At 41.9% G+C, this 24,687-nt stretch overlaps 1 protein-coding gene across 2 annotated transcripts in view; it reads right to left on the bottom strand.

Moving 5' to 3' along the window:
• The window catches only part of ELP1 (elongator acetyltransferase complex subunit 1), a 63,220-nt gene that overhangs the window by 34,545 nt on the left and 3,988 nt on the right, over nt 1–24,687 (bottom strand). For both annotated transcript variants that reach the window (XM_060101196.1, XM_060101195.1), the window contains 16 exons: nt 24,327–24,479; nt 22,268–22,349; nt 21,513–21,593; nt 17,911–17,996; nt 15,703–15,799; nt 14,462–14,552; nt 13,221–13,344; nt 12,188–12,281; nt 8,545–8,775; nt 7,253–7,423; nt 6,364–6,463; nt 4,447–4,629; nt 2,131–2,237; nt 1,474–1,577; nt 222–275; nt 24–129 (listed from right to left, as the gene is read on the bottom strand). In XM_060101196.1, coding sequence (XP_059957179.1) covers nt 24–129; nt 222–275; nt 1,474–1,577; nt 2,131–2,237; nt 4,447–4,629; nt 6,364–6,463; nt 7,253–7,423; nt 8,545–8,775; nt 12,188–12,281; nt 13,221–13,344; nt 14,462–14,552; nt 15,703–15,799; nt 17,911–17,996; nt 21,513–21,593; nt 22,268–22,349; nt 24,327–24,479 — 1,864 coding nt within the window. The remainder of the gene's footprint in view (nt 1–23; nt 130–221; nt 276–1,473; nt 1,578–2,130; nt 2,238–4,446; nt 4,630–6,363; nt 6,464–7,252; nt 7,424–8,544; nt 8,776–12,187; nt 12,282–13,220; nt 13,345–14,461; nt 14,553–15,702; nt 15,800–17,910; nt 17,997–21,512; nt 21,594–22,267; nt 22,350–24,326; nt 24,480–24,687) is intronic.

Here is a 24,687-nt window from a genome sequence, read left to right as displayed (position 1 = left end):
TATTTTATACACTGAAAACTTACTTTCCAATGATGCATCTCTCAGGCAAAAACACTGGCAAGTGTGGGAATGAGTCGTCAACAATAAAAACTCGTCATATACGGCAAATGATGTGATATTTGAAGCAACCTACAAAAGGTCAGGCAGGCAAAGGGGAGAGTTAGCTATATTACTTGGAGCCAAGACTGAAAAAGATCCAGTGTCAGAATAAGCCTTGATACCTCAGTGTCATTGATGAAAAAGCGACATCTATCAGTCAGACCAAGGACACATTCCTGCAAAGAAATAAAATATGAAATTACAAACAATTCTAACCAAACCAGTTAAACCAAACTTTTCTATTACATGGTTCCAATGCCCTATGATTTCACATCTAGGTCCTTGTAATGGGGACTGAAGATGCCTAAGATGTGGTTGGTCCAGTGCAGAGTGTGCTATGACGCCATCCAGTGCATCAGCAAGCCCTGCCGTTTCTATCTCCTACGCATGTCTCAAACGTATCACCTTTTGGCCCCTCACTGCCTCCACTCACAGCCACTTCCACTCTCCTCCCTTTCAACCTACTCTCTAGTGGGCAGCCAGAATAACCTTTCAAACCGTGAAACACATCACACTACTCCCTGATTAAAATCATCAATTTCCAGTCTATGTTAAATGAGCAAAGCCACACTCTTTCCCATGGCCTATCACTAAGGTCTAGCCATTGCTTCCATTAGGTTCCTTGAATAAGCTGAGCTCTTCTAAGCTCACAGTATGGATAGTTCCTCCTCCCTGGAACACTCTCCCTTTCTCAGAGATAGAGCTTTCTTTTTCTTCACATCTCAGCACATACACCACCACCTCCTAGAGGCTTTCCCAGACCATCAAAAGTTGGTCTCCCCATCCTCACAGCTACCATCCTCTAACTAGCCTCAAACACTTCTCTATTCTCTACCATTACACCCTGCTCATTTACTTCATTCTCCTATCAGAAGGGACAGCCATACCTGTATTGATAGATTAAAAATTCCAGAAGGGCAGGAATTAGTCAGCTGTTTGGTTTTGTAACCACTGTATCCTACCACTGGCCACAATTATAGGCATTCTAATATTTGATGAATGATAACCTACTGAATACTAGTTTCAAGATTACATTTCTGTTGTCCCCAAAAGTTACTTATAAACTAACTTTGAATGTTTTGTACAAATGGGGATAAAAGTCTGCCAATTGCATTTTTCTGTTTTTGAATTTATACTTCCAAGGAAAGGAATCAACGAACTACTACATGCAAGCTCTTAATCCCATTTCAGAGATTTAGAGGCTGAGGCTCAGGAAACTTCTCATTGTTGAGAGTGAGTAACTTCTCATTGTTGCCTTGAGATTTAGTGGACACTCAGGTCCACCTCCAAAGCACACACTCTTTCTACTTAATGCTGTCAGTTCCTGGGTCACTGCTCTTAAGTGGTAAGTTTTTCTGCCTTGTGTTTACTTACCTCTCCTCCAACCATGGCCAGTTCGGTCTGTGTGCACGGATAAGGAAATCGAACAGGAAATCCACCAGGGTTCTTCCATGGTTCAACAGCCAGAGAGGGTGATTCTGCAGGATTGGCAGATGAGGTTTACCAAGAGCTTATCTGCTCTTTGTAAAAAAAAAAAAAAACTGTTGCATCAATACTTGCTAAAATACTTAACATGCAATTTAAATCACTTTCCAAATGTGTTTTGGAAACTCAGTAAAGTACTCCAGTTCATTACAAGAGAAAATACAGGGAGAACACACCTGCTAATTCCACTCTATAGATAAGGGATTTTCAGGGTAGTTAAAAGACCTAATAATCACCGCAACACTGATAAGATACAAGTATATGTGCTCAAGAATTAAATACCTACGTAAGTCATAAACATGCTTTCCTAACTTTTTTTTTTTTTTTGCGGTACGCAGGCCTCTCACTGCTGTGGCCTCTCCTGTTGTGGAGCACAGGCTCCAGATGGGCAGGCTCAGCGGCCATGGCTCATGGGCCCAGCCGCTCCGTGGCATGCGGGATCCTCCTGGACCGGGGCACGAACCCGTGTCCCCTGCATCAGCAGGCGGACTCTCAACCACTGTGCCACCAGGGAAGCCCCCGCTTTCCTAACATTTTGATACTCACCCCAAAGGTACTTAAGTATCTGACCACCAGCCACCTGCAGTGCTACTGACTTGGTCTTGGAGTTGCAACACAGACTGATTATGACCCCATCCACTGTCACAGATGAACTGACAAGAGTAAAATTTAAAAAAAAGGAAGTGAAGGAGGTGTGAACAGACTTTTTCTCAAAAGTAGTGACATTTCATTGATTTTGCAGAACAGAAAAAGAAGCAATTTTCCTTTGGTGCTGCACTGCCTATTTCAATATAACATAAACATAATAAACGCACACCCATATGTATATACACACTAATAGATAAACTATTGCAAGCGCAAGCCCAGGTAAAGCAATTACCTGTCACGTGACATTATTTTCCACAATGTCAATAAGTAGGTGTCTACATTGTGAGGTCATCACTCCTATTCTGGCAGCAACTTTATATAACTTATTGCAACTTATTTCAATTTACTGCATTAAATAAAGCAGTGAATCTGTAGGAAAGTGAGCACACTTAATACCTATATTGCTATTATATTCATTCATAGAAATCTGTGGGTCTCCCTTAATGGGAAGAGGGGAATCTGTTATTGCCATTATATTTTTTCCTGAGTCAATGCACCAAGAGTAGACATGTCTTAAAGGAAGTGGAAGAGGTACGATAAAAGCAAATGGTGCCAATGCTAACATTTATTCGAAGAGTTTTAAACAAATCTACAAAAAACCCCAAAATGCCACAAATCTGGGGAGGATAAGTTATCTGTGAAGTTAAGGGAACAGACTCTGGAAGTGCAATGGCTGGGACTGGATCCTGGCTCCACCTGCGTTATCTCAGGCACGTTACTTAAGCGGCTCTGTGCCTCAGCTGTCTCAGCTGTAAGATGAGGGCGTCAACAGTGCCTACTTCAGAGAGGCGTTGTGAGAAGGAAGTGAGTTACTATAGGAAAAGCACTTAGAAGAGTACCTTTTACAAAGCACAAGCTATAGTAAATGTAAGCTATAAGCTGACTGGGGGACTATATATTGGTCAAAGACATTAACATTTTGTATGAACAAAATAGTCTTTTTTGAGAAACAGAAGTCAAAGCAGCAGAAATATATTTTAAATGACTTCTCACTTCCTTTATAGCAAATGAGATGACGGCATTTACCTTTTACAAGATAATGATAAAAAGTTGCATATTTGAAGTAGTAGAAACATGCACAATTTAGGCATTTCTAATGTAAATTGCTCTGTTTTCCAAAGGAAGCCCCTGTTAAGTCTGCATGCAGCTAGAACATATTCTGCATCCAGACATATTCACAAAACCTTTAAAAATATGAAGCATTATTGGGACTTCCCTGGTGGGCCAGCGGTTAACACTCCATGCTCCCAATGCAGGGAGCCCGGGTTCGATCCCTGGTTGGGGAACTAGATCCCGCATGACGCAACTAAAAAAGATCCTGAGTGCCACAACTAAGACCTGGCGCAGCCAAAATAAATCATAAATAAATAAATATTTTTTTTAAAAAAATATGAAGCAGTATCATTCAAAGATTAGAAGTTAATGACTACATTTGGAATATGCTTCATGTATACAATAAAGAAACGTTCCTAATTTTGCAACAACGGTTTTCAGAATTTAAAGCTAACCAGCAGAACTTTAATTACATGTGAATCTGGGGATTACTATCAATGTATGCCGAGGGTGCCAAGTTTTGACACTGGAAACCTGAGGATTTCTTGGAGCTGTCCACACAGCGCTACCTGGTGCACAATAGGGCTTGCGATACAGAAAACAACATTCATTAATGAAACCTGTTACGTGACAAAGATGCAGTCAGGAATCAAAATGAAACTCAGGGCCAGGGAGCTATGAAATTTTAGCAAAGAAAAAGAGAAGAGGCTTTCTAGTAATAAATGCAATCAAGTGCCAAACAAAATGTATAGGAGTATTTTGAAGTCACTAAATCAAAATGAAGTGCATATATATAGATCTCATAATCGATTTTAATAACTAACAAGGGTAATTAGAGTGGCTAATTCTCATAGGCTAATAATTACTCTGCTGGAATATAAGGTGAATGAAAAATTTTAACACACCTTAAAAATGTTTTGCCTCATCTCTTGGCATTTGTGCTATTTTTCACCACTTCTTGATGTATTTTAGTCTATATTTTGACATGACTAAAAACTAGACTTAACCCTCTTGCTAAGTATGTCTAAAAAGGAAGCCACTGCCCCTCAACCCTGCTCACTGGAAGTAAAAAAAAAAAAAAAAAAAAAGTCCCATGCTCATAAAAGAAGCCTAACTCTATCTGCTTATTAACACATGGAATACAGCGAATTGTTGGAATACCTAATGTTGAGCTGTCCCTGCTCGTCGTCCATCTCAGAAGGGGCCACAGTCAGATGGTGAATGACAGACTGTGGGCTGGATTGACTGTGGCTCACAGCCAGGAAAACATCTTCCTGAACCCAGGTGAGAAGGCCGAGCTTCAGTGGGTTTACTTCTTCATCTTCACTGTTCTCAAACTGAATTCTGTTTCAAACATTGAAGAATTTTCAAAACATGAATAAAACTTTAACATCACCGAGATTTTCCTGAATGAAGAATGAACCACTTTATATACAGTCAACTCCTAATTATTTGGAGGGACAAAACCTGAGGTAATGCCCAATACTAGAAAATCCAAAAATAATGTTCGCCTGGCTTAAGAATACATTTTTCTAGTATTTAAAATTAAGTATCTTATACTCTGAGATCTTTAGATTTGAAGAGAACATTTCAAGAAACTGACTACAGAAGAAAAACTGACTGCCCCAAGCCCTACACTAATAAACCCCAGCAGTCTTCCATTGTTACCAATTACCAGCATTCAAACCAGGCTCCAGCAGATATTTAGGTCTCAGTTGAACGGATCCTTTCCTAAGCATCTCATATCAAAATGACTAATTCGTTTGGGAGATGACTTCTTTGCCGCTAATGCCTTCCTCCTGTAGCATTTAGACACTGGAAGAGGGCCTGTTTTTACTACTTCACGGGGGAACTCACAATGGCTCCTTCCTGCCTTTCAGCTCAAGCAGCAGATCCTCAGCACCCACTGAAGTTGAGTCACCAGTCTGATCTTCCTACTCAACCAGCTGTCCCTGGACTCAGTCTCTTCACTGCATTCAGCCCCACGCAGGAGCATTCCTGCCTCGGCTTCTCACTGACACTCTTCTGCCCACCACACTCAACATTCTCAATCCTTCTTTGGCAATCCTAAACCTATCTCTTTTTCAAGGTTCAAGGTAAGTTATTTATGCCCTTCATGAAATCTTCTCTAAATGACTTAGAGCTATCCTTCTCACAATTTTTTAAAAAATGAAACTATATTCTCAATTGCCTCATGCTTTCTAGTTTGCCTTAAATCTGTCCTCTAAACTTTCAAGTCTGTGAAATGAAATAATCCATGTACATGCTCTTTGAAAAACTACTAAGCATTATATAGACAGCTCCCAAATCATACACAGGTAGGAAATATATTCATTTATTAAATATATTGCATATATTGGCATATAAGAAACATATTATTTGTTATATTCAGTTATTTGCTCATTATTCCCATTGATTTAGAAATAAATGCACCCAGGAGACAAAGCACTGTGTTAGTTAAGAACTTGGGCTTATTAAATAGAATAGAATCAAATTCTGGGTTCTCACAGAAATGGACTTATAATTAATAATTTGGCTTCTGGGTCATTTTACAATGCCTATAGTGCACCTGAGGTATTCAATTATATCCAACTGTTTGTAGTACTGTTTCAATAGGAAAATGCATTCTGATTTGCAACCTGAGAGCCTCAAAACACAGCAACCAAAAGTTCTGCATTGTAGGATGAGACAAACTAGAGACTGCATTAGGTCAGCCGCACATTAACAATGTACATATCCTCATTTGTGTAAGCAAATGCACTCTGCTCTACCATCTGCATCTCCATCTTTCCCATGGGATTTTCCCTGTTGAAAATCCCCCCAGGGATGTTGGGGGAATGGGTTCTAAGTCAGCCTAAGACTTATGCTCCATTGCCACCCATCAGCATATATGACATTCAGATATATAGGTAACTGACTTCTCCAACCAGGCTGAAAAACCAGGGCCCAGGTGTTGTATCTACTTCTTGTTCCACTGAGCAACAGGCACAGGCTAAGATAATAACAGCTGGCTGAATTTAGGACTAAATGCTGGCTGCTTCTGGGCCCAGAGGTCCAAGGCAACTAAGAACAACCTACTTGTAGCTCTTGTCCAGATGAGGTGTTCTAAGAGAAATTTTAAATCCATTTCCACCCACAGCTCCCAGTTTCACCGTAGAGTCTACGCTTGGACTATCACCTAGGAAAAAAAAATGCAAATACTATCATAGTAAACTACAAACATTTTTCCTGATACTAAAGATATGGGCTTCTGCATTTAATGGGTTCTAGAAGGTAATCCACTTTACAAATAAAGCAATCTAGAAAATAACCACATCTTAACCTCTTTCTTAAATTAAATTTCTGCCTACCTTTCAGGCTGAGAATTCAAAACTTATTTGCAAACAAGGCTACCACTGCCATGTGCCAGTGTAACTTACAATACAACCATAGAATTCACAAATTTCAGGTTCTTCAAGTGCATCAGGAAAGCAACTAGAAACTGACAGCAATGGGACTGTGGAAGGACAACTAGATTAGACGCTAAAACACCTAAGTAGAGGTCCTTGTCCTTTCTTGCTCAAGCACCTCCGGCATGCTGTTCCCTCATCTATAAAACAGAAAAACTCCACCTCTGACACAGCTCCTAGGAAAGCTGTGAGATCAACTGAAAATATGTGCAATGACAACGTTAAGGATGTAATGAGACACTATGTTCTTTCTAGGGTTGAGAATTATTCTTAAATACCTAACCCTTCAAATTCAACAAAGCAAAAAGAATTGTTCTTATTAGCCAGAGTAGGATTGAACCCCACCCCACAAACATACAAAAAACCCTGCAAGTCAATTAAACATCACAGTAAGAATGATATTAATTACAAACTTCAAAATTTTTGGAAGCCCTAGAGCTAACGCAACACCAAACTATAATTTGCTTTTGTGTAGGAGATTTGATTCAGAACATCCCGATAACAGTTTTTGAACATACCACATTTATAAACAGAAATCTGGTTACTGGCATCTAGGACAGCGAGGTCATTGCTCTTTTTAGGGTGTGCCGAGAACGTGATTTGATTTACAGGGTGTGGGAGCAGCAGTCGGTAGGTGCACATGGGAGGTGGAACCACACTCTGCCGGAAGACTGTCACCAATACCCTGTCTGCATGTGAGAGAGAAAGAGGATGAGACACATGGATATTCAATTTGTAAAACAAGGCATCTGAACAGCAGAGTACCACTAATTAATAATGGTGGTAGAAAATATACAGCGATTCTTAAAAGTAACTGTTGGTGTTTTTATCATGAATAAGCTTAAATACAGTGTAGAGGAGGAAAGTAAGTGTCAGAGCTCTGCCTATATCTGGCTATTGTCACCTCCAGGCCTATAGCAGTTCATCTCGGGGCTTGGAGTTTCAGGTGCCAGGGACTAGGGCAAGCAGGCCCAAAGGTCAGAGTTCCAGCTTTAAACCTGGGCCTGCAACCAAGCCAGAATAAACCAAAATCCTTAAAGCACTTCCCTGTGCATGGATCTGGTAATAAGGCATATGTGCTTAAGTCCTCTATATAGAACACATGATTGTAAAATCAGTATTATGATCACTACATAGAACATAAATTAGTACATCAACTCACGTTACAACCTTAGAAGCAAGTTTTCCTTAGGTCATCAGCAATAAATAAACTGTCGATTCAGGAAAGACTGACTTTCCCTAGTTTCTTTCCCCTCACTAAACAAAAACCCTCAACCAAATTAAAAAACACCAATCCAATCCGAGTACTAGGCAGATGTCTGTAACTTGAACTGAAGATACTGGAAAGGTATATAATTAGCAAGCAAATTATGTATATAAATTAAATATATATCAAAAAATAAAGCAACATAATGGAGTGGTGTTGAGGGTCAACGTTAACCCTATGTCAGGGCACAAAGACAAGGCTGACACACCAATGCCAGAAGCCTACTGTTGTCTTCCTCTCCACCCCGGGTCAGAAATGTCAATGTCTTCAAAGCCCAGACAAGTAAATGTGTAAAGCCCATGGTGGTAGTAGAAAAGGGAGTTGAGGGAGGCAGGGGGAGAGGAGACCATGGTTCTCAGGGGAGTACACGCCTCACCTAAGGGCGTTCCCATCCAATCGAAACCAAAACAAGTAAAAACAAACCAAACAACCAGAGTAATCAATCAAATAAAAATCCTGCACTGTTTTAGTCAAAATACCACATCTGCAGGCTCCTGGCTCAGGCCCCCTGCGGGCCCATGGACACACTTTCCAGCTCCTTACTTCCATCAACAACAGCCACATTTGCCATGTCACTTAAATTCTCTCCTGAGCTCCGGTCAGTCGTCCAGTGCCAGTCATAGCAGAGGTAGTGCCAGCCTTGACAGAGAACATGCAGCCGGTATGGGGTCACCGGGTCCCACATCAGAGACACAATCTTGCTCTTCCCACAGGTGCTGAAGGGCAGGCTTTGCTTGAGATACCAGTGATAGTTTCCAACAGTCCAGAGCTGAACTGCAGGGGAAAAGCAAAGGAAGGTCATCAGAGGCAGGGGTCTGAGGAACAGACTTCGTACCACTTGCTAGAGAGGGATGAGGACACCCTTTTCTTTTTCAAATGACCCTTTCTGCTCAGTCTCTTCATTAAGATAATAATATTAACAATAATTGTTAAAGTATAGTTTTTCGTGAGGATAAAATATTAAGCATCAATAAGGTCCGAAGCACATGTGTTCATTTCTACCTCTACCTTCAAACTTTATGATCATGGTGATGGAAGGCTCCTACCATAGGACAGTGCTTTAGTGAGTTGTTTTTTTCAAGACTTAGAAAGAAGAAAATTTGGCAATTAGATTAAAAGTATTAAAACACCCAATCCAAGGGCACTAGACTAGCATCACTATGTTGTATTACGCTTAAGACGCTTATTATTATCTTCCAGGTGTTTTGCATACAGTTATGTCCAAGGGAGATTAGCATGCAATTACCCTTAAAAGAACAAGACCAAAACCTGTAGAGCGCAGGAAATAGGAAGAAGTTGGTCAAAGAGTACAAACGCTTCAGTTATAAGTTCCAGAGACCTAATGTATAGCATGGTGACTACAGTTAACAATACTGTACTGTACTGTATACTTGAAAGTTGCTATGAGAGTAGATTTAAAATGTTCTCACCGGGCTTCCCTGGTGGTGCAGTGGTTAAGAATCCGCCTGCCAATGCAGGGGACACGGGTTCGAGCCCTGGTCTGGGAAGACCCCACATGCCGCGGAGCAACTAAGCCCATGCGTCACAACTACTGAGCCTGCGCTCTAGAGCCCACGAGCCACAACCACTGAGCCCATGTGCCACAACTACTGAGCCTGCGTGCCACAACTACTGAAGCTTGCATGGAGGCAAGTGGAGCAACTGAGCCCGTGCGCCACAACTACTGAGGCTGCGCTCTAGAGCCTGTGCTCCGTGACAAGAGAAGCCACCACAATGAGATGCCCGTGCACCACAACAAAGAGTAGCTCCTGCTCACCGCAACTAGAGAAAGCCCGCATGCAGCAACAAAGACCCAACGCAGCCAAAAAAAAGTTCTCACCATAACAACGAAAATGGTAATTATGCGAAGTGAAGGATGAGTTAATCAACCTTACTGTGGTAAACATTTCACAGTACATGCATGTATCAAATCATCACATTGTAGCTCCTGAATGTACACGTTACATGTCAGTTATATCTCAATAAAGCTGGGAAAAAAAGACCTAATCATGTCAAAGCCAACCTCTGTTAAACAGATGACACACATAAATGAAGATTTTAATTATATTAAGGAATTTCTTTTCTTTAAACATCTCCCTGATCACTAATTCTTAACTCAGCAATCACAGCAAATCCAACGTAGTTCTCGAACGAGCCTACTACAATACTTTGACCTAGCTCTGGGTTAAGTTAGACTACATGCTCATGCTCTGTGAGGACAGACGTTGTGGCTATTCTTGCAGCTACACTTTTATCCTGAGCATATCACAGGGCCAGCCGTTAACACCTGGTTAATCAGTGGTTCTCAACTCTGGCTACACATTAAAAAATCCCCTGGGGACTTCCCTGGTGGTGCAGTGGTTAAGAATCCGCCTGCCGGGGCTTCCCTGGTGGCGCAGTGGTTGAGAGTCCGCCTGCCGATGCAGGGGACACAGGTTCGTGCCCCAATCCCGGAAGATCCCACATGCCGCGGAGCCTGTGTGTCCGGAGCCTGTGCTCCGCAACGGGAGAGGCCACAGCAGTGAGAGGCCCGCGTACAGCAAAAAAAAAAAAAAAAAAAAAAAGAATCCGCCTGCCAATGCAGGGGACATGGGTTCGAGCCCTAGTCTGGGAAGATCCCACATGCCGCGGAGCAACTAAGCCCATGCACCACAACTACTGAAGCCTGTGCACCTAGAGCCCGTGCTCCACAACAAGAGAAGCCACCACAGTGAGAAGCCCACGCAGCACAAGGAAGAGTAGCCCCCGCTCACCGCAACTAGAGAAAGTCCACGCACAGCAACGAAGACCCAACGCAGCCATAAATAAATAAATAAATAAAATTAAAACAAATAAGTAAATAAATGTCAGTGTTTACAAAAAAAAATCACCTGGAAGCTTTTTTTCAAAAAAATTTAATACTGATGTAGAGTCCCCATTATAACACACTGAGAGCAACTCTGAAATAAGACATTGGTAGCATTTTTTTTTTTCCTAAAGCTGCAGCCAGGGTTGAGAACTATTGTGTTGAATGAATAAATGAATGAATGAGCTTCTCAATAACATTTCAGTTAAAGTTCTATTGATTAAAAAGTTTGAAAGCCACTCAGAAAATAATCAAGCAAATGAAAAGATTTATGAAAAAAATGTTCAGTGCACTGCTATTGATGACAGTGAAAAATTACAAAACTTTAAATGTCTAACAACATAAGATTTAATAAACTGTAGCATAAATGAATATACAGCAATTTAAAATGACACAGATAGATATCTGAAATGGAAATAGTTTGTGACACACTGTAAAAGCAAGTTACAAAACTGCAGGCATCATACCTACATATTTAACAAAAATGATATCATAGCTATACTGAGATGCATACATAAAATTTGGAAGACAAGAAACTTTAATGATTACTGAGTGACAAAGTTACAGAAGAACTTTTCTTCTTCCCATCTTTATTTTCTAATGCTTTCACATATTACATATACACTGAAAAATACATATTTACAATTTGATTTGCAATTTAAAAGCTACAGAAGATTCTTACTTATATCTAATCTCATTTCTCTTTCACTTCCACAGTATTCCTTTGGCTAGCATTTTTATTTGCTACAGTGGTACCATCCATGAAGAGAAAGCACTGATGACTTGCGATGGTTAATTTACATGTCAACTTGGCTAGGCTATGGTGTCTAGTTGTTTGATCAAACACTAGTCTAGACGTTGCTGGGAAGGTATTCTGCGGATGTGATTAACCTTTATAATCAGCTGACTTCAAGTACAGCAGACTATCCTCCATAATGTGGATAAATCTCATCCAAAGAGTTCATAGAGCCTTAAGAGCAAAAACTAAGGCCTCCCATGGAAAATGGAATTTTGCCTCAAGACTGTAACAGAGAATCTTGTCCGAGTTTCCAGACTGTGGGCGTGTCCCACAGATTTTGGACTCAAGACTGCAACATCAACTCTTCACTGAATTTCCAACCAGCCAGCTTACCCTGATTCTATTTCTCTAGAGACCCTGCCTGATACATAACTGAAATCCATCCCATCAAAAGCTAACCACTCCCTCATCTCTACCTAACTCCCTCAGTTATCTTTGATTCCATTACAAGACTAAATGAAAAGGATAAAGGAAACTCCACGGCCTACTACTTTCAATTACATTTTACGGGGCAGAAGGCTGAGATACTAGAGCTGTCTTACCATAGGTGTTTAGAGTGGAATTTTCTTCCCTCTGAAGGTCTTCCAGCCAAACCGCAAGCACAGTGGAATCTGCATTCCAGAGAAGGTCATTAACCTAGTAGGGAAAAAAGACCTGTCACTGGCCTTTACGTATTTACCCCAAAATCTTTATGATAGCTAAATTCCCTGCTCTCACAAGTCAAATAATCCCACACTTGAATTGATCCTTAGCTGTAAATTACTAACCTATGGAGTTATTAAACAAATCTCTGTCATCATATGTAGAGGACTTCAAAAAAATGCATGATGTTTAAATACTTAACCAAATGAAGGTGACGTTTTTAGACAATTAAGAATATTTGAATATGGACTAGGTATTAGATAATATTAAAGAATTATTACTAATTTTGTAAAGTATGATAATGGAATTGTGGTTTATATAAAGAAAAATGTTCTCAACTGTTAGAGAAATGAATATTGAAAACATGATTTTTAAAATTAAAACCCTAGGAAATTTTTACAAAGTGTGTGTGTGGGGGGGCAGAGAGTAAAGAATAGATGAAAATAATTTTGCAAAATGCTGGTACATATCTGTTGAAAGTAAGTAATAGGTACATGGGAATTCATTAAACTCTTCTCTCAACTTTTAATATATTTAAATTTTTACATAATTAAAAATTACCATGATTTGCTTCCGCTCCAGCGAAGATCCAAATGGTACACAACCTCCTTAAGGTTTACATGTTAAAAATGGCAAGTATCTTTATCACTGGAAGAATTATGCTTTTGTCAAAATAAACAATAAAAACTGGCATTTCCATTTCCTTTCTGTGTTTTATCTAGGGTGAGGAAGGAATGCTATTTCTTCTCTACAAAATCTCCTTAGGAAAAACAATTTGGTTTATAAAAAAAAAATTCAGTCATAGGAAGCAACTATTTTTATTACTGTCTACTCTGGGGCTTCTGTTTACATACCCATATCAAATACAAATCTTCTTCTCTATAGCTGTGGAAAGTCCTCTAAATTTGATGGTAAAACAACTCAGGCACCTACCTTAACCTCATCTTTAAGGAAAGGAAGTGTAAAATGTCCATGGAGGAGTCCATTTTTCTCAAAAAACACAACATCCTGCTGATTGGGTTTATCTTGCGTAGATGCAATCAAACTGCCTGAGGGCCTTAAAGCAAACCCAGAGTGTTAGAGCATCCAAAAGCTCATCCAGCTGGCTAAGACCAAGATGAAATTCAGAGAAACAATTTTTTCAGCAAAAAACAAAAAGCCTCCATCCAAGGAAGTTTTAAATTCCATGTTTCCTGGCAAGCAGTCACCCTAGTGTGGGACTGTTATCTGCCCAGAGGACAGAGTGCCTTTTCCTGATTTGCACAAGGGCTCTATTTGCCCACAAAGACTCACTTGGGTGAGTCTTTTAGACTTGGGTGAGTGCAGATTTAGACTGCACTTGGGTGACTTTTTAAAAGAACCAATAAATTATTTAAACCATTCCCAGTATAATGTCCTATAAAACCATAAACTATTTCTCTTTCAATTATATGACTTCAGCAATATTATATGCTCAGGTAGGTATTTTTAAAGACTTCTCAATCTACTGAAAACACCTTGATCGCCCCATCTTGTTTGTATTTGTCTCTAGAGTTTTAATTCAAATACATTTCTCTCTTTTCTCTGTCACCCAATTGCCACTCAAATACTGGTGGGAAACAGATGTCTAAAACCTAGAGACCTAGGTTTTGCCTATAACAGATGCTGCTGAGGCAGAAAGTATTTCTTCTATCTATAATCAGGACAGCCATATATCATAAGCAGGTTGTGACCTGCACAAGGGTACTAGGCCAACAGGTGAATCGGGCCCAAATCCAGCCTGCGTGTTCCTCAGCAGACAGGTCCCCTCAGTGTGGGAGTTTGTGCAGGGAAAGGAAGCCCTTTTCCTAGTTTTCACCAAAGCTCTACTGCCCCACAGAAATTCAGAGACTGCAACTTCCCTTCGAAGCACCACTTTCTGTTTTACACAGTGGCTTCATGTAGGCCCTGCCTATACCCTACAAAATGTGTGGGCCTTGGAATGATGAGGTCTGTGAAGCTCAGAATCTACTATTCAAACCACATTCAGACTTCAGGGAACTAAAAAAAGAAAGATACAGGCTTACAGCCAAATGAGAAAAAGTAATTATCTCTTTGTGTTTTATAAACACCTATATTCAGTAGGTACCACCACTCCCACCCTAGTACCAAGAAATTCTCTGGCAAGAAGTTACAAGGTTTCTTCTCGCACTCACTTCCAAGCCAGAGCAGGTCCCAGTCCTGCTACAGGTTCACTGGTTGACTGTAAAGCAAACTCCCGGCTCCACACTCTGACCTTTCGAGCCCCTATGTAGTAGAGAGAGGGAGAAAAACAACAACAGCAAAACTTAAAGCATTGTGATAAATGTTGTCAAGTCTGAACTTCCAAACACCTTCCTTATTAATAAAAACTGTCATGGTTTCACAAAGCCAATTAGATGAATCTTGTTAAAAATTCGTATCCAGGGCTTCCCTGGTGGCACAGTGGTTAAGAATCCGTCTGCGGGGCTTCCCTGGTGGCGCAGTGGTTGAAGGTCCTCCTGCCGACGCAGGGGACATGGGTTTGTGCCCCGGTCCAGGAGGATCCCACATGCCACGGAGAGGCTGGGCCCGCGAGCCACGGCCACTGAGCCTGTGCATCCAGAGCCTGTGCTCTGCAACGGGAGAGGCCACAACAGTGAGAGGCCCGTGTACCGCAAAAAAAAAAAAAAGAATCCGTCTGCCAATACAGGGGACACGGGTTCGAGCCCTGGTCCGGGAAGATCCCACATGCCGCGGAGCAACTAAGCCCATGCGCCACAACTACTGAGCCTGTGCTCTAGAGCCCGCGAGCCACAACTACTGAGCCCACGTGCCACAACTACTGAAGCCCGCGCGCCTAGAGCCTGTACTCCGCAACAAGAGAAGCCACTGCAATGAGAAGCACACGTACTGCAATGAAGAGTAGCTCCCGGGGGCTTCCCTGGTGGCGCAGTGGTTGGGAGTCCGCCTGCCGATGCAGGGGACACGGGTTTGTGCCCTGGTCCGGGAAGATCCCACATGCCGCAGAGCGGCTGGGCCCGTGAGCCGTGGCTGCTGGGCCTGCGCATCCGGAGCCTGTACTCCACAATGGGAGAGGCCATGGCAGTGAGAGGCCCGCGTACCGGGAAAAAAAAAAAAGAGTAGCCCCCACTTGCCGCAACTAGAGAAAGCCCGCGCGCAGCAACAAAAGACCCCACGCAGCCAAAAATAAATAAATAAAATAAATTTATAAATAAATAATAAATTTTAAAAAAATTTAAAAATGCTTAAAAAAAATTCATATCCTACAGGTAGGAGGCTGGGCCAAATAGCCTCAAAGAACTCTTCTGATTCTTAGCTCTATATTCATTTAACACCTAAAGCAGCACATTGTTACCTCATGCGTGTAATGAAAGAAAACCCTCAAAGCAAAAGGACGAAAAATTTATTTCCATACCTGTCTCTGGGCAAACAACACTCACAGCAAAAAACTGTCCATCACCACGCCAGGTAACTTGTGGTCTATGGTCATCCCAGGGCAAAGCAGACTCGTGCTAAAGAGAGGCAAAAACACAAATGTTACTGGTGGCCTTAAATGGCCCAGAATCAAACAAGCCTCAGGCTATTAAAGTTAAATTTTTATATAAGGTTTAAGCTATCTAGAAATCAAGTTTCACAGAATCCTCAGGAACCCTTCCAGAAGGGCCCTTAGACCCAAAAATCAAGAGAAAAGAACTTAAAACCAAACAAAACAAAATCTTTCTCTAGACATTAAAAAGTGGCCTCCAAGCATAGCAACAGGGAAAAAGAGCTACAGATCTAGATATTAAAAACAACAAGCTGAGGAATCTATCAGGTAACTATATAAGGAAACTAATGTTTGTCTAAATTTAAGAGGGTAGAGTTTTATTCACTGAGTAAACTTCACAATGCTGCACAGAAGAGTTAAGAAGATGAGAGGAATGTGGGCAGGGAAGAGCCAGAGGAGATAAAGCCAGCAGCAGTGATGAAAACATGGACAAGCTCCGCATTCTGCAGCACTGAAAGAAGAAAGGTTTCCAGTGCCACTTGCATCTCAGTCCCGAAAGCCTTGAAGACAGAAGCCAATTCTGTGGGGTTGGGGACAAATGACCACCTGAGCATCCATCACCACATTCCAGTGACAGGCTAAGTCAGAATGGTGCTAGTGCCACAAGCTACACAGTAGGGAATACACAGCAGCCTAACAAGATTTATTCTCAATGAAACTGCCCTGTGGTATACACAAACTTCCTCTAGTGAAGGGTTAAGAGACAATATGAGTTACACGGAATGTAGCCAGAAATAAATTAAGGATGGAAAACGTAACGGCAGGCAGTGTATGATTTCATCTATCCTAGAAGGTCAGCTCAGGGAAATCTCCACATATAACATAGACAAAGTGCTTCCATTTGCTCAGGCCCACATCTGGGGATTATCCTCAATTCCTCTCTCTCTCTCTTACCCTACATCTGATCTATTATCAATAAATCCTGTAGCTCTATCCTTCAAAAAGTATCCAGAAAGAAGGAAAACATAGCGTTTCATCCAGGAAGAGAAATCAGGGGAAAAAAGACTAATATATACATACGTAGGAAAAGTATAAAAACATGCGCGTGAATGATCAACAGTGAACGCAGGGCAGCAGCTCCTTCTGGGGAGGAAGGGGGAGGGTATCAGGAAGGGATACAGAGTGCTTCATTTCTGTCTGTGGTGAGTTATTTTTTTAAATGAATATTGGTGACAATTATTCTCTATGTGAAAAAAAAATAACAAAACAACTTGGCAATAAAAAAGAAAAAAGGATCTTTCTAGCATGACTCATTCCCTAAGGTCTCCAAACAGCTTGTTTTACTAGAGCAGACGAGATCTGTCCATTACCGCCCTCTACCTGTGAAACAGGGCAGGACCCGATGGTCCCCCCAACCCCATGTCCTCAGCCTGCCTTTTGTCTGCAGAAAAACTTTAGCCAAACAGTAAGTTTAATCAGAGAAGTGAGAAAATGCAGAAACAAAGGAAGACAGTCCAACATGACTAAATAATAATAGTTTAGGCATTAAGCACAGTCAAGGACCTTTTTAGTTCATCTTCAAGGGCTACACATAATATTCTGAGCCATATCCTGTGAGCTGTCTTATAGATACTGAAACTGCCACCAGGTGGAAGAAATTAACTACATGATGACCAGACTGTGGCCATGACATAAGCTGCCACAAATCCGAGAATTGGCCTCAAAGAAATGGGAACAAACCGACCCTGGAAGTAAAGACTAACTGTACTTAATAATCAAGGTGATGCTGGTCAGACCACCGCATGACCAATTTCAAGATGACTGTCAGAGCTGACTGTACTGTTTCTGCATGTAGCCCCCCCCTCGGCCTTTAAAGCTCTTGCCCACTGGTTGTCAGGGAGGGGAGTTGGCCTTTGGACAAAACTCGCCCCCCCAACCCTCCCACTCCCCAGTTGCTGGCATCCAGCAGAATAAAGCAAACGTTCCTTTCCACCAACCTTGCCTCTTTATTGGCTTTAGAGCAGCGAGCAGCCGGACCCCACTTTTGGTAACACCTGGACACCTAACAGCTCCTGGTGGCTAGCAGAACTTCTATTTATTCCAAAGAAGGTTCTTTATCCATCAGACCAACCTTACCATTTGCATCTGAAAGGCGGCCTGCCTGCCTTCTGATCCATGGAACTGCGTCTCCTTCCTGCCCCAGCCAACAGTGATGAACTTGCCTAGAGAACAAGTGAGTGAGAATATGCAAGACAACCAACAAGCTAAATAAAATAAAAGCAGTTTCATAGCTACTCTTCATGAAGTTGGGTCCTCTGAGACCTCTCAATAGATTGACCAGCAGTCAATATTTTAAAAACCTATGGGGCTTCCCTGGTGGCGCAGTGGTTGAGACTCCGCCTGCCGATGCAGGGGACACGGGTTCGTGCCCTGGTCTGGGAGGATCCCACGTGCTGCGGAGCGGCTGGGCCCGTGAGCCATGGCCGCTGAGCCTGCGTGTCCGGAGCCTGTGCTCCACAACGGAAGAGGCCACAACAGTGAGAGGCCTGCGTACCGCAAAAAAAAAAAAAAAAACAAAAACCTATGTTCCATATTATATACTGAAGTGATTCTGAAGACTTTGAAATGCCCTTATTTTGGAAAGAGCTTTACTGCCATTGTATATAAATTCCCTTGATGACAGTCAGCACTCCATCCCCACTTTACAAGGAGAATGAAACATGAAGAATCTATGCAGCATATCCACAGATAACAAAACATAAAACTCAAGAAGACAAGAGCTGGGAATAAAATTCCAATCGTAAGTTCAATCCACTAAATGTATCCAACCTCCCTGCTAGTGTTGGAGGAGACCATGACTATGGAATTCAAGCCCTCACAGAGACTGACACACCCTAGTGACAGAGGCCAAAATTAGAACACAGGGCTTCTGCCTTCCAGGCTGGGCTTCTTTCTAAATTATAATGCTGATCTTACATAAAATATAAAGTCAGTTGCTGAAATAATGCAGCCTTCTGTTCCTGAAGGTAGGATCTGGCATCCACCTATAAGAGGTACTACAGAGATGCCCCTGAAAGCATTGGCCAGATCCAGGACCCAATATTTCCCTCCTACAACTGATGCTGATTCTGACGAATCTGAGCTGTTTATAATTTCTATAAATTATGGGTCAGCATGACTGTCTCCTGTCTGCTCTGCTTGGGCACACCCAAGTATTGTAGTATCCCAAAGCACACCTTGCTGCTGTATACAAATAGTAGTGCCTATCCTGGTGCACACCCCTGGGGTTCTATCCGAAAGTTTCCACAGAGAGATGAAGGGTCAAGGAGCGAAGCAAGACAACTTTTCCAGTGGGATCAGATGATAAGTGGTGGAGTTACAGCAGGAATCAGCAAACTACAGCCTGCATTTGCTTTTACAAATAAGCTTGTATTGGAACACAGCCATACCCATTTCTTTATGTACTATCTTAAGTGCTTTCACACTACATCAGCAGAGTTGAGTAGCTGCAACACAGACCATATGGCCTGAAAGAGGAAAACAATTACTATCCAGTTCTTTACAGAACAAGTTTGTCGACACCTGGGTTAGAAGAAAAATATCTATTCACCACTCCACAGAGTGACTTTTTGTACTGACAAATACTGACAAATACATTTCTAAGACCTAAGACCCTGACTTGGACTCCCTCTCCTTTGATTTACTCTATTAGATTTTTTATGAAAAAGTCGGTGGGAGGAGCCAGGCCCAGAGCACTTTCCCATGCAAAGATGTGTTGGTTACTACCTCTGTGACTATCCTCAAAGCTGGATGCCCCAGAGTCCCACCCCGGGCCCTAGATCCAGCACCATACCTGCTCCCTGAGCAAGCACATCTAACCCCAAGATTGTCAAGATTCCCCACATGCCAATGACTCCCAGTCCACAGCTCTGGCCTCTCCTGAGCTTCAGCCCCTTCTACTCACCTGCTTTACTTGGTGATCCCATATGGCCCTTAAATAAATCCAAGAAGGAACTCATCACCCACCCCTTACAGACCAGCACTTCCCCACCTTCCCTCTCAGATACTGACATCTTTATTTCCACCACCTGAGCTTCTGACTAGAGTCCTACTAAACTTTCTTCTTCACCTTACATACCCAAAGCCTATTTATTTCACTTTCTAAACTGGTATTTCTCAAACTAGCTAGGGCAGGAGGGGAACCATGCACACATATTCCAAAAAAGTTTCTCATAATTCCAAAAAATGTACTCCTATCCTCATTGAGAATCAAAATTTTCCTGCATTTTTCCCTTTTCTAGTCCCACACCCACCTTCTTTATCTCTCACATGGATTCCTGTAGCAACCTCCTACCAGATCACCCTGTCTCGTCTCTTCCCTCTCCACCAATCAACCTTGCATCATCAGAACCCTTAATGACTGATCTCCTGTAACTTAATGTCCAAACTCCCTATCAAACTTAATCAAAATCCCTCCCTTTTATTTAATTCCACATCCATGTCCTGTCACTAGGCAATGCTGAAGTACTCACAGTTGCCTGGATAAGCCATGCTGTGTCAAAGGCTTCTATGAAACATCCCTGCCTTGGAATGAACTAATTCACTTGCTTGAACCACTCCCCCACCCTCAACCCTCATCTACCCAACACCAAGTCAGCCAAAACTCAGCTCAAGTCGGCCTCCTCTGGGAAGCCTTCTGTCCCCATTACTCCCTTTCTCTCCTTATGCTACCCTAATACCTGAACATCCTGTTATTATTGACTCCTTAAGGGAAAAGATGAATTAGCCACAGCACCAAACACACTGCTGGGTTCACACTACCTACTCAAACATTATTTCTGAACAAATTTTTTTTTTTTTTTTTTTTTTTGCTGTACACAGGCCTCTCACTGTTGTGGCCTCTCCCGCTGCGGAGCACAGGCTCCGAACATGCAGGGTCAGCGGCCATGGCTCACGGGCCCAGCCGCTCCACGGCATGTGGGATCTTCCCGGACCGGGACACAAACCCATGTCCCCCGCATCGGCAGGCGGACTCTCAACCACTGCACCACCAGGGAAGCCCTGAACAAATTATTTTTGAATGAATAAATGAGTAGCACTTTTCTAAATGATTTCTTAGTAAAATGAGAAGTCATGAAGTTAGACCTCAGCAAAAGTTAAAATACCATCTCCCCCATCCTTCTCCTCAATCAGGCCAGCTACCTGGTGCCCTGAAGTTGGCCAGAGCTTCTTACACTCAATAAGCATCTCCACTCTTCTCCTCTTCAATACTTCCACAGCCTAATGCCCATATCACCTCAGCTAGATCTTAGCAAGAAAACAATATGATGGGTCCCATGAAAATTCAGGTCTAATCACTAGGAACAAAAATCAGCTCTCTATCCTGCCTCTCTTGTCTTCTCCCCAAAATTGTACCTCAGAAACGCTCTCCTTATTCTAGCTAGTACAGTCCTTTTCATTAAACCCCCTGACTAAGCCTGTCCTGGGGTTTGGGCAACAACTACCCAGGTGATTCTAAGCACAGATTCCTATTCCCCAAATTATTGACAAAGCCAGCTCTCAGACTTGGAGAGGCACCAGAGGTATGCCTTTTAAAATCTGGAATGAACTAAAGGAATGGGGCTATCAGTCAGTGAATTAAGTTGGGGTTTAAGCTTCATAGTTCTTTGGGCTTATTATGATGTGGCTATCAGTGTGCAAGACAAGTCACAAAATGGTTCAAACAAAGCTATACTTACTTTCACCAAAATCATCCTGGTGGATTTGCTGTTCCATGATTGGTTCAAACTCTTTGGTCATCATAATTAGGGTCTGTTGACCTTGGAGGAGCACAAACAAGAATGATTTTGTTCCCATTTAGCAAATCTGCCGTTCTGTAAGTATCTACAGCACTGGAAGCTACTGAGCTGGAGTGGAGGAGTTTATAGTCAAAACAGGGAAGACAGAAGTTATTCAAAATGTTCCGACTCTCATTTTAAAAAAAAAAGTTTTGACTGGGTAAATCACCTAGTACTTATTCTCAGCTATTTATGTATGTCAAGCTAACATTAAAGTCCACATAGCCCTCTTCCATTAACTTCAACGATTTAGTCAGCAAGATATCTCTTCAAATGTATACCTCATCAGGGTGCTAGTTTGCAGAAACTCATCTGGAATGAAAAGACTTAAGGGAAAAAAATAGGACTGGGAGAGCAGTTCTTAGAATCAGTTTATTTTATGTAGCAACTCTTCCTCTTAGAGCAGGTTAAATATTGCTGACATTTTAAACCATAACTATGGACCTTAGCAGCAACTTTTTAAAACAATATATTAAGAAGTAAAACTTAACTCAAAAACACCACATTCCTTATAGATTATCATGTTGGTATCCTTGTTCCAAGAAATGTTTTGGGTTTTTTTTTTTGAAACCTAAGCACCCTAAAACTTAAGCCTGTGAGATATTAGGAGTCATGTTTTATAAAAGTCAAGAATTAGGGACCAGTGACAGGCTTACCTGTGGCAAGAAGCACCAGCTCTTGGTCAGGACTCCAACTCATGACAGAGATACCACTGGCTACACTCCCGACACATTCCAGCTGAGAGAGACATTTTTAAATGTTAAGGGAGATATGAAAGTATAAGCATCTCTGTAAATATTTACTATGACCTTAATCAAAACAATTAACAAAACACACAAAGGGGAAATTATTCAGTGAACATTTATTCAGTAACAGGTATTAAAAGACCAGGCATGATACAGACCACAGGGACTGGAAGTGACTACGGCCACTCCATTCCTCCCGTTAAGGAGATAAAAGATGCCTCTAGGGCTTCCCTGGTGGCGCAGTGGTTGAGAATCTGCCTGCTAATGCAGGGGACACGGGTTCGAGCTCTGGTCTGGGAGGATCCCACATGCCGCGGAGCAACTAGGCCCGTGAGCCACAACTACTGAGCCTGCGCGTCTGGAGCCTGCGCTCCGCAACAAGAGAGGCCGCGATAGTGAGAGGCCCGCGCACCACAATGAAGAGTGGCCCCTGCTTGCCACAACTAGAGAAAGCCCTCGCACAGAAACAAAGACCCAACACAGCAAAAATAAATAAATTACTAAAACTCCTACACCCAACATCTTAAAAAAAAAAAAAAAAAAAAAAGATGCCTCTACAGTAGGGTTAGGGATGTAACCGAGGTCTCTGGGAATTAAGTGGGGGCTCAGAGCAGAGACTGACAAGTGGCCCAGGACAGTCCAGGAAAGCTTCTCGGAGGAGGTGCTTTGAAGGGTAGGAATAGGGCCAGGAGGAAGAAACTGGGGGGGAAATGTGCAGTTAAAAAGAGCACTTAAAAATCAGCTGCAACTAGAGCCTAAGGTATACATATACACAGGAATGATGGGGGTGGGAGGTGAGGCTAAAAAGGAATTTGGGGAACAGACAGTGAGAGGTCTTATAAGGCACAATAAGGAACATGGATTCTGTCTTGCAGACACTGTGATGCCACAAATGTGGAGGATCAGCACCATCTGGTGGAGACGGATGGTTTGGAGGAGCTCAGTAATTAGGAAAAAGTTCTACACAGTGTTTTGAAAGTAAAAGCATACCTTTTAAATGTGAGAAATACTAAGTAAGTTATACTTGATGGCTTTGATATTTCTCACCATGAACTGAGAATAAGATTTATTGTTGTACTAAACGGAACCGTTAAAAGCAAAGGTGCCAGAGTTAGACTGCCAGGGTTTAAATCCCACCTGATCACTGTTTGACCTTAGCCTAATCATTTAAGCCCTCTGTGCCTCAAGTTCCTCTTTGGAAGAACGGAAAAACAACAATCTACCTCATAAGGTTGTAGTGAAGATTGAATACAATTCTGCACTTGAAAAAGTGCCTGGCACATTGTAAACATTTAATAAATGTCAGCTGCTATTACTATCCTCTGATTAGTAATGACTTGTGATACAGATCACAACTAAGGGAGTAATCAATAAAGTTTAAAACGCTGTGGAGAAGGTGAGGCTAGAAATCCAGAAACTAAGCCTTATGCTAAGTAGAGAAGGAGGCAAATGTTTGAAATCTATCTTCTCTGGTAGTCACAAGATGTGCACATAATGATAGCATATCACCTTAGTGCCTGTAGTTCAGGGACTCTTAAAGTTAGCCATCAAGGAGAGGCTTATTCAGTATTCATAAAAGAAAACATAAGCCATATAAACATTTCAAAGACTTCATAAATTGAGAAATAAAGATTACAGCTCAGGATCAGATTCTAGTAAGAGGTGAGCTATACCATACAAGAATGGCCAGATTTGGGTTTTTGTTAAGTTCTTATTTGGAATGTTCTGATTGTTCTAATTAATAAATGCAACAGACGAAACTGAGTTTTAGAAGAATCCTGAAATATAGCTAAAGCCATGCCAACAAGTTTCTGTAAAGAATTATATAACGTAAAGACTTTAATTTGCAAAATGCTTAAATATTATGGCTCCTGACATTTTAAACTTCTATGAAAAACAAGTGACATGAAACAAAAAAAGGCGTTTGAGGATGTCTAAGATTTCCCCCTCACTGATCTCTTCCACTTACCTGGTGTGTGTTGAGATTGCAAAGTAGGACATCTCCAGAAGCTGTGGCCACACACACAGACTCGTGATCCAGCAACTCCTGAATACCAACAATGCAGCCACTTCCATCCTCTGGGAGAAAGCCTTCTGCCACCAGAGGAATTTCATTTTTCACCTTTCACCAAAACAAACAAATAAGCAAATTAAGTCAATCTACTTTTAAGAACAATTCATCACACTTCCAGAAATACTTTTTTTTTTTTTTTTTTTTGCGGTACGCGGGCCTCTCACTGTTGTGGCCTCTCCCGTTGCGGAGCACAGGCTCCGGACGCGCAGGCTCAGTGGCCATGGCTCACGGGCCCAGCCGCTCCGCGGCATGTGGG

The sequence above is a fragment of the Mesoplodon densirostris genome, chromosome 6 (assembly GCF_025265405.1).
Source record: "Mesoplodon densirostris isolate mMesDen1 chromosome 6, mMesDen1 primary haplotype, whole genome shotgun sequence".
Classification (NCBI taxonomy): Eukaryota; Metazoa; Chordata; class Mammalia; order Artiodactyla; family Ziphiidae; genus Mesoplodon; species Mesoplodon densirostris.
Note: the sequence above shows the minus strand (reverse complement) of the source record. Positions and strands in the feature narration are given on the sequence as shown.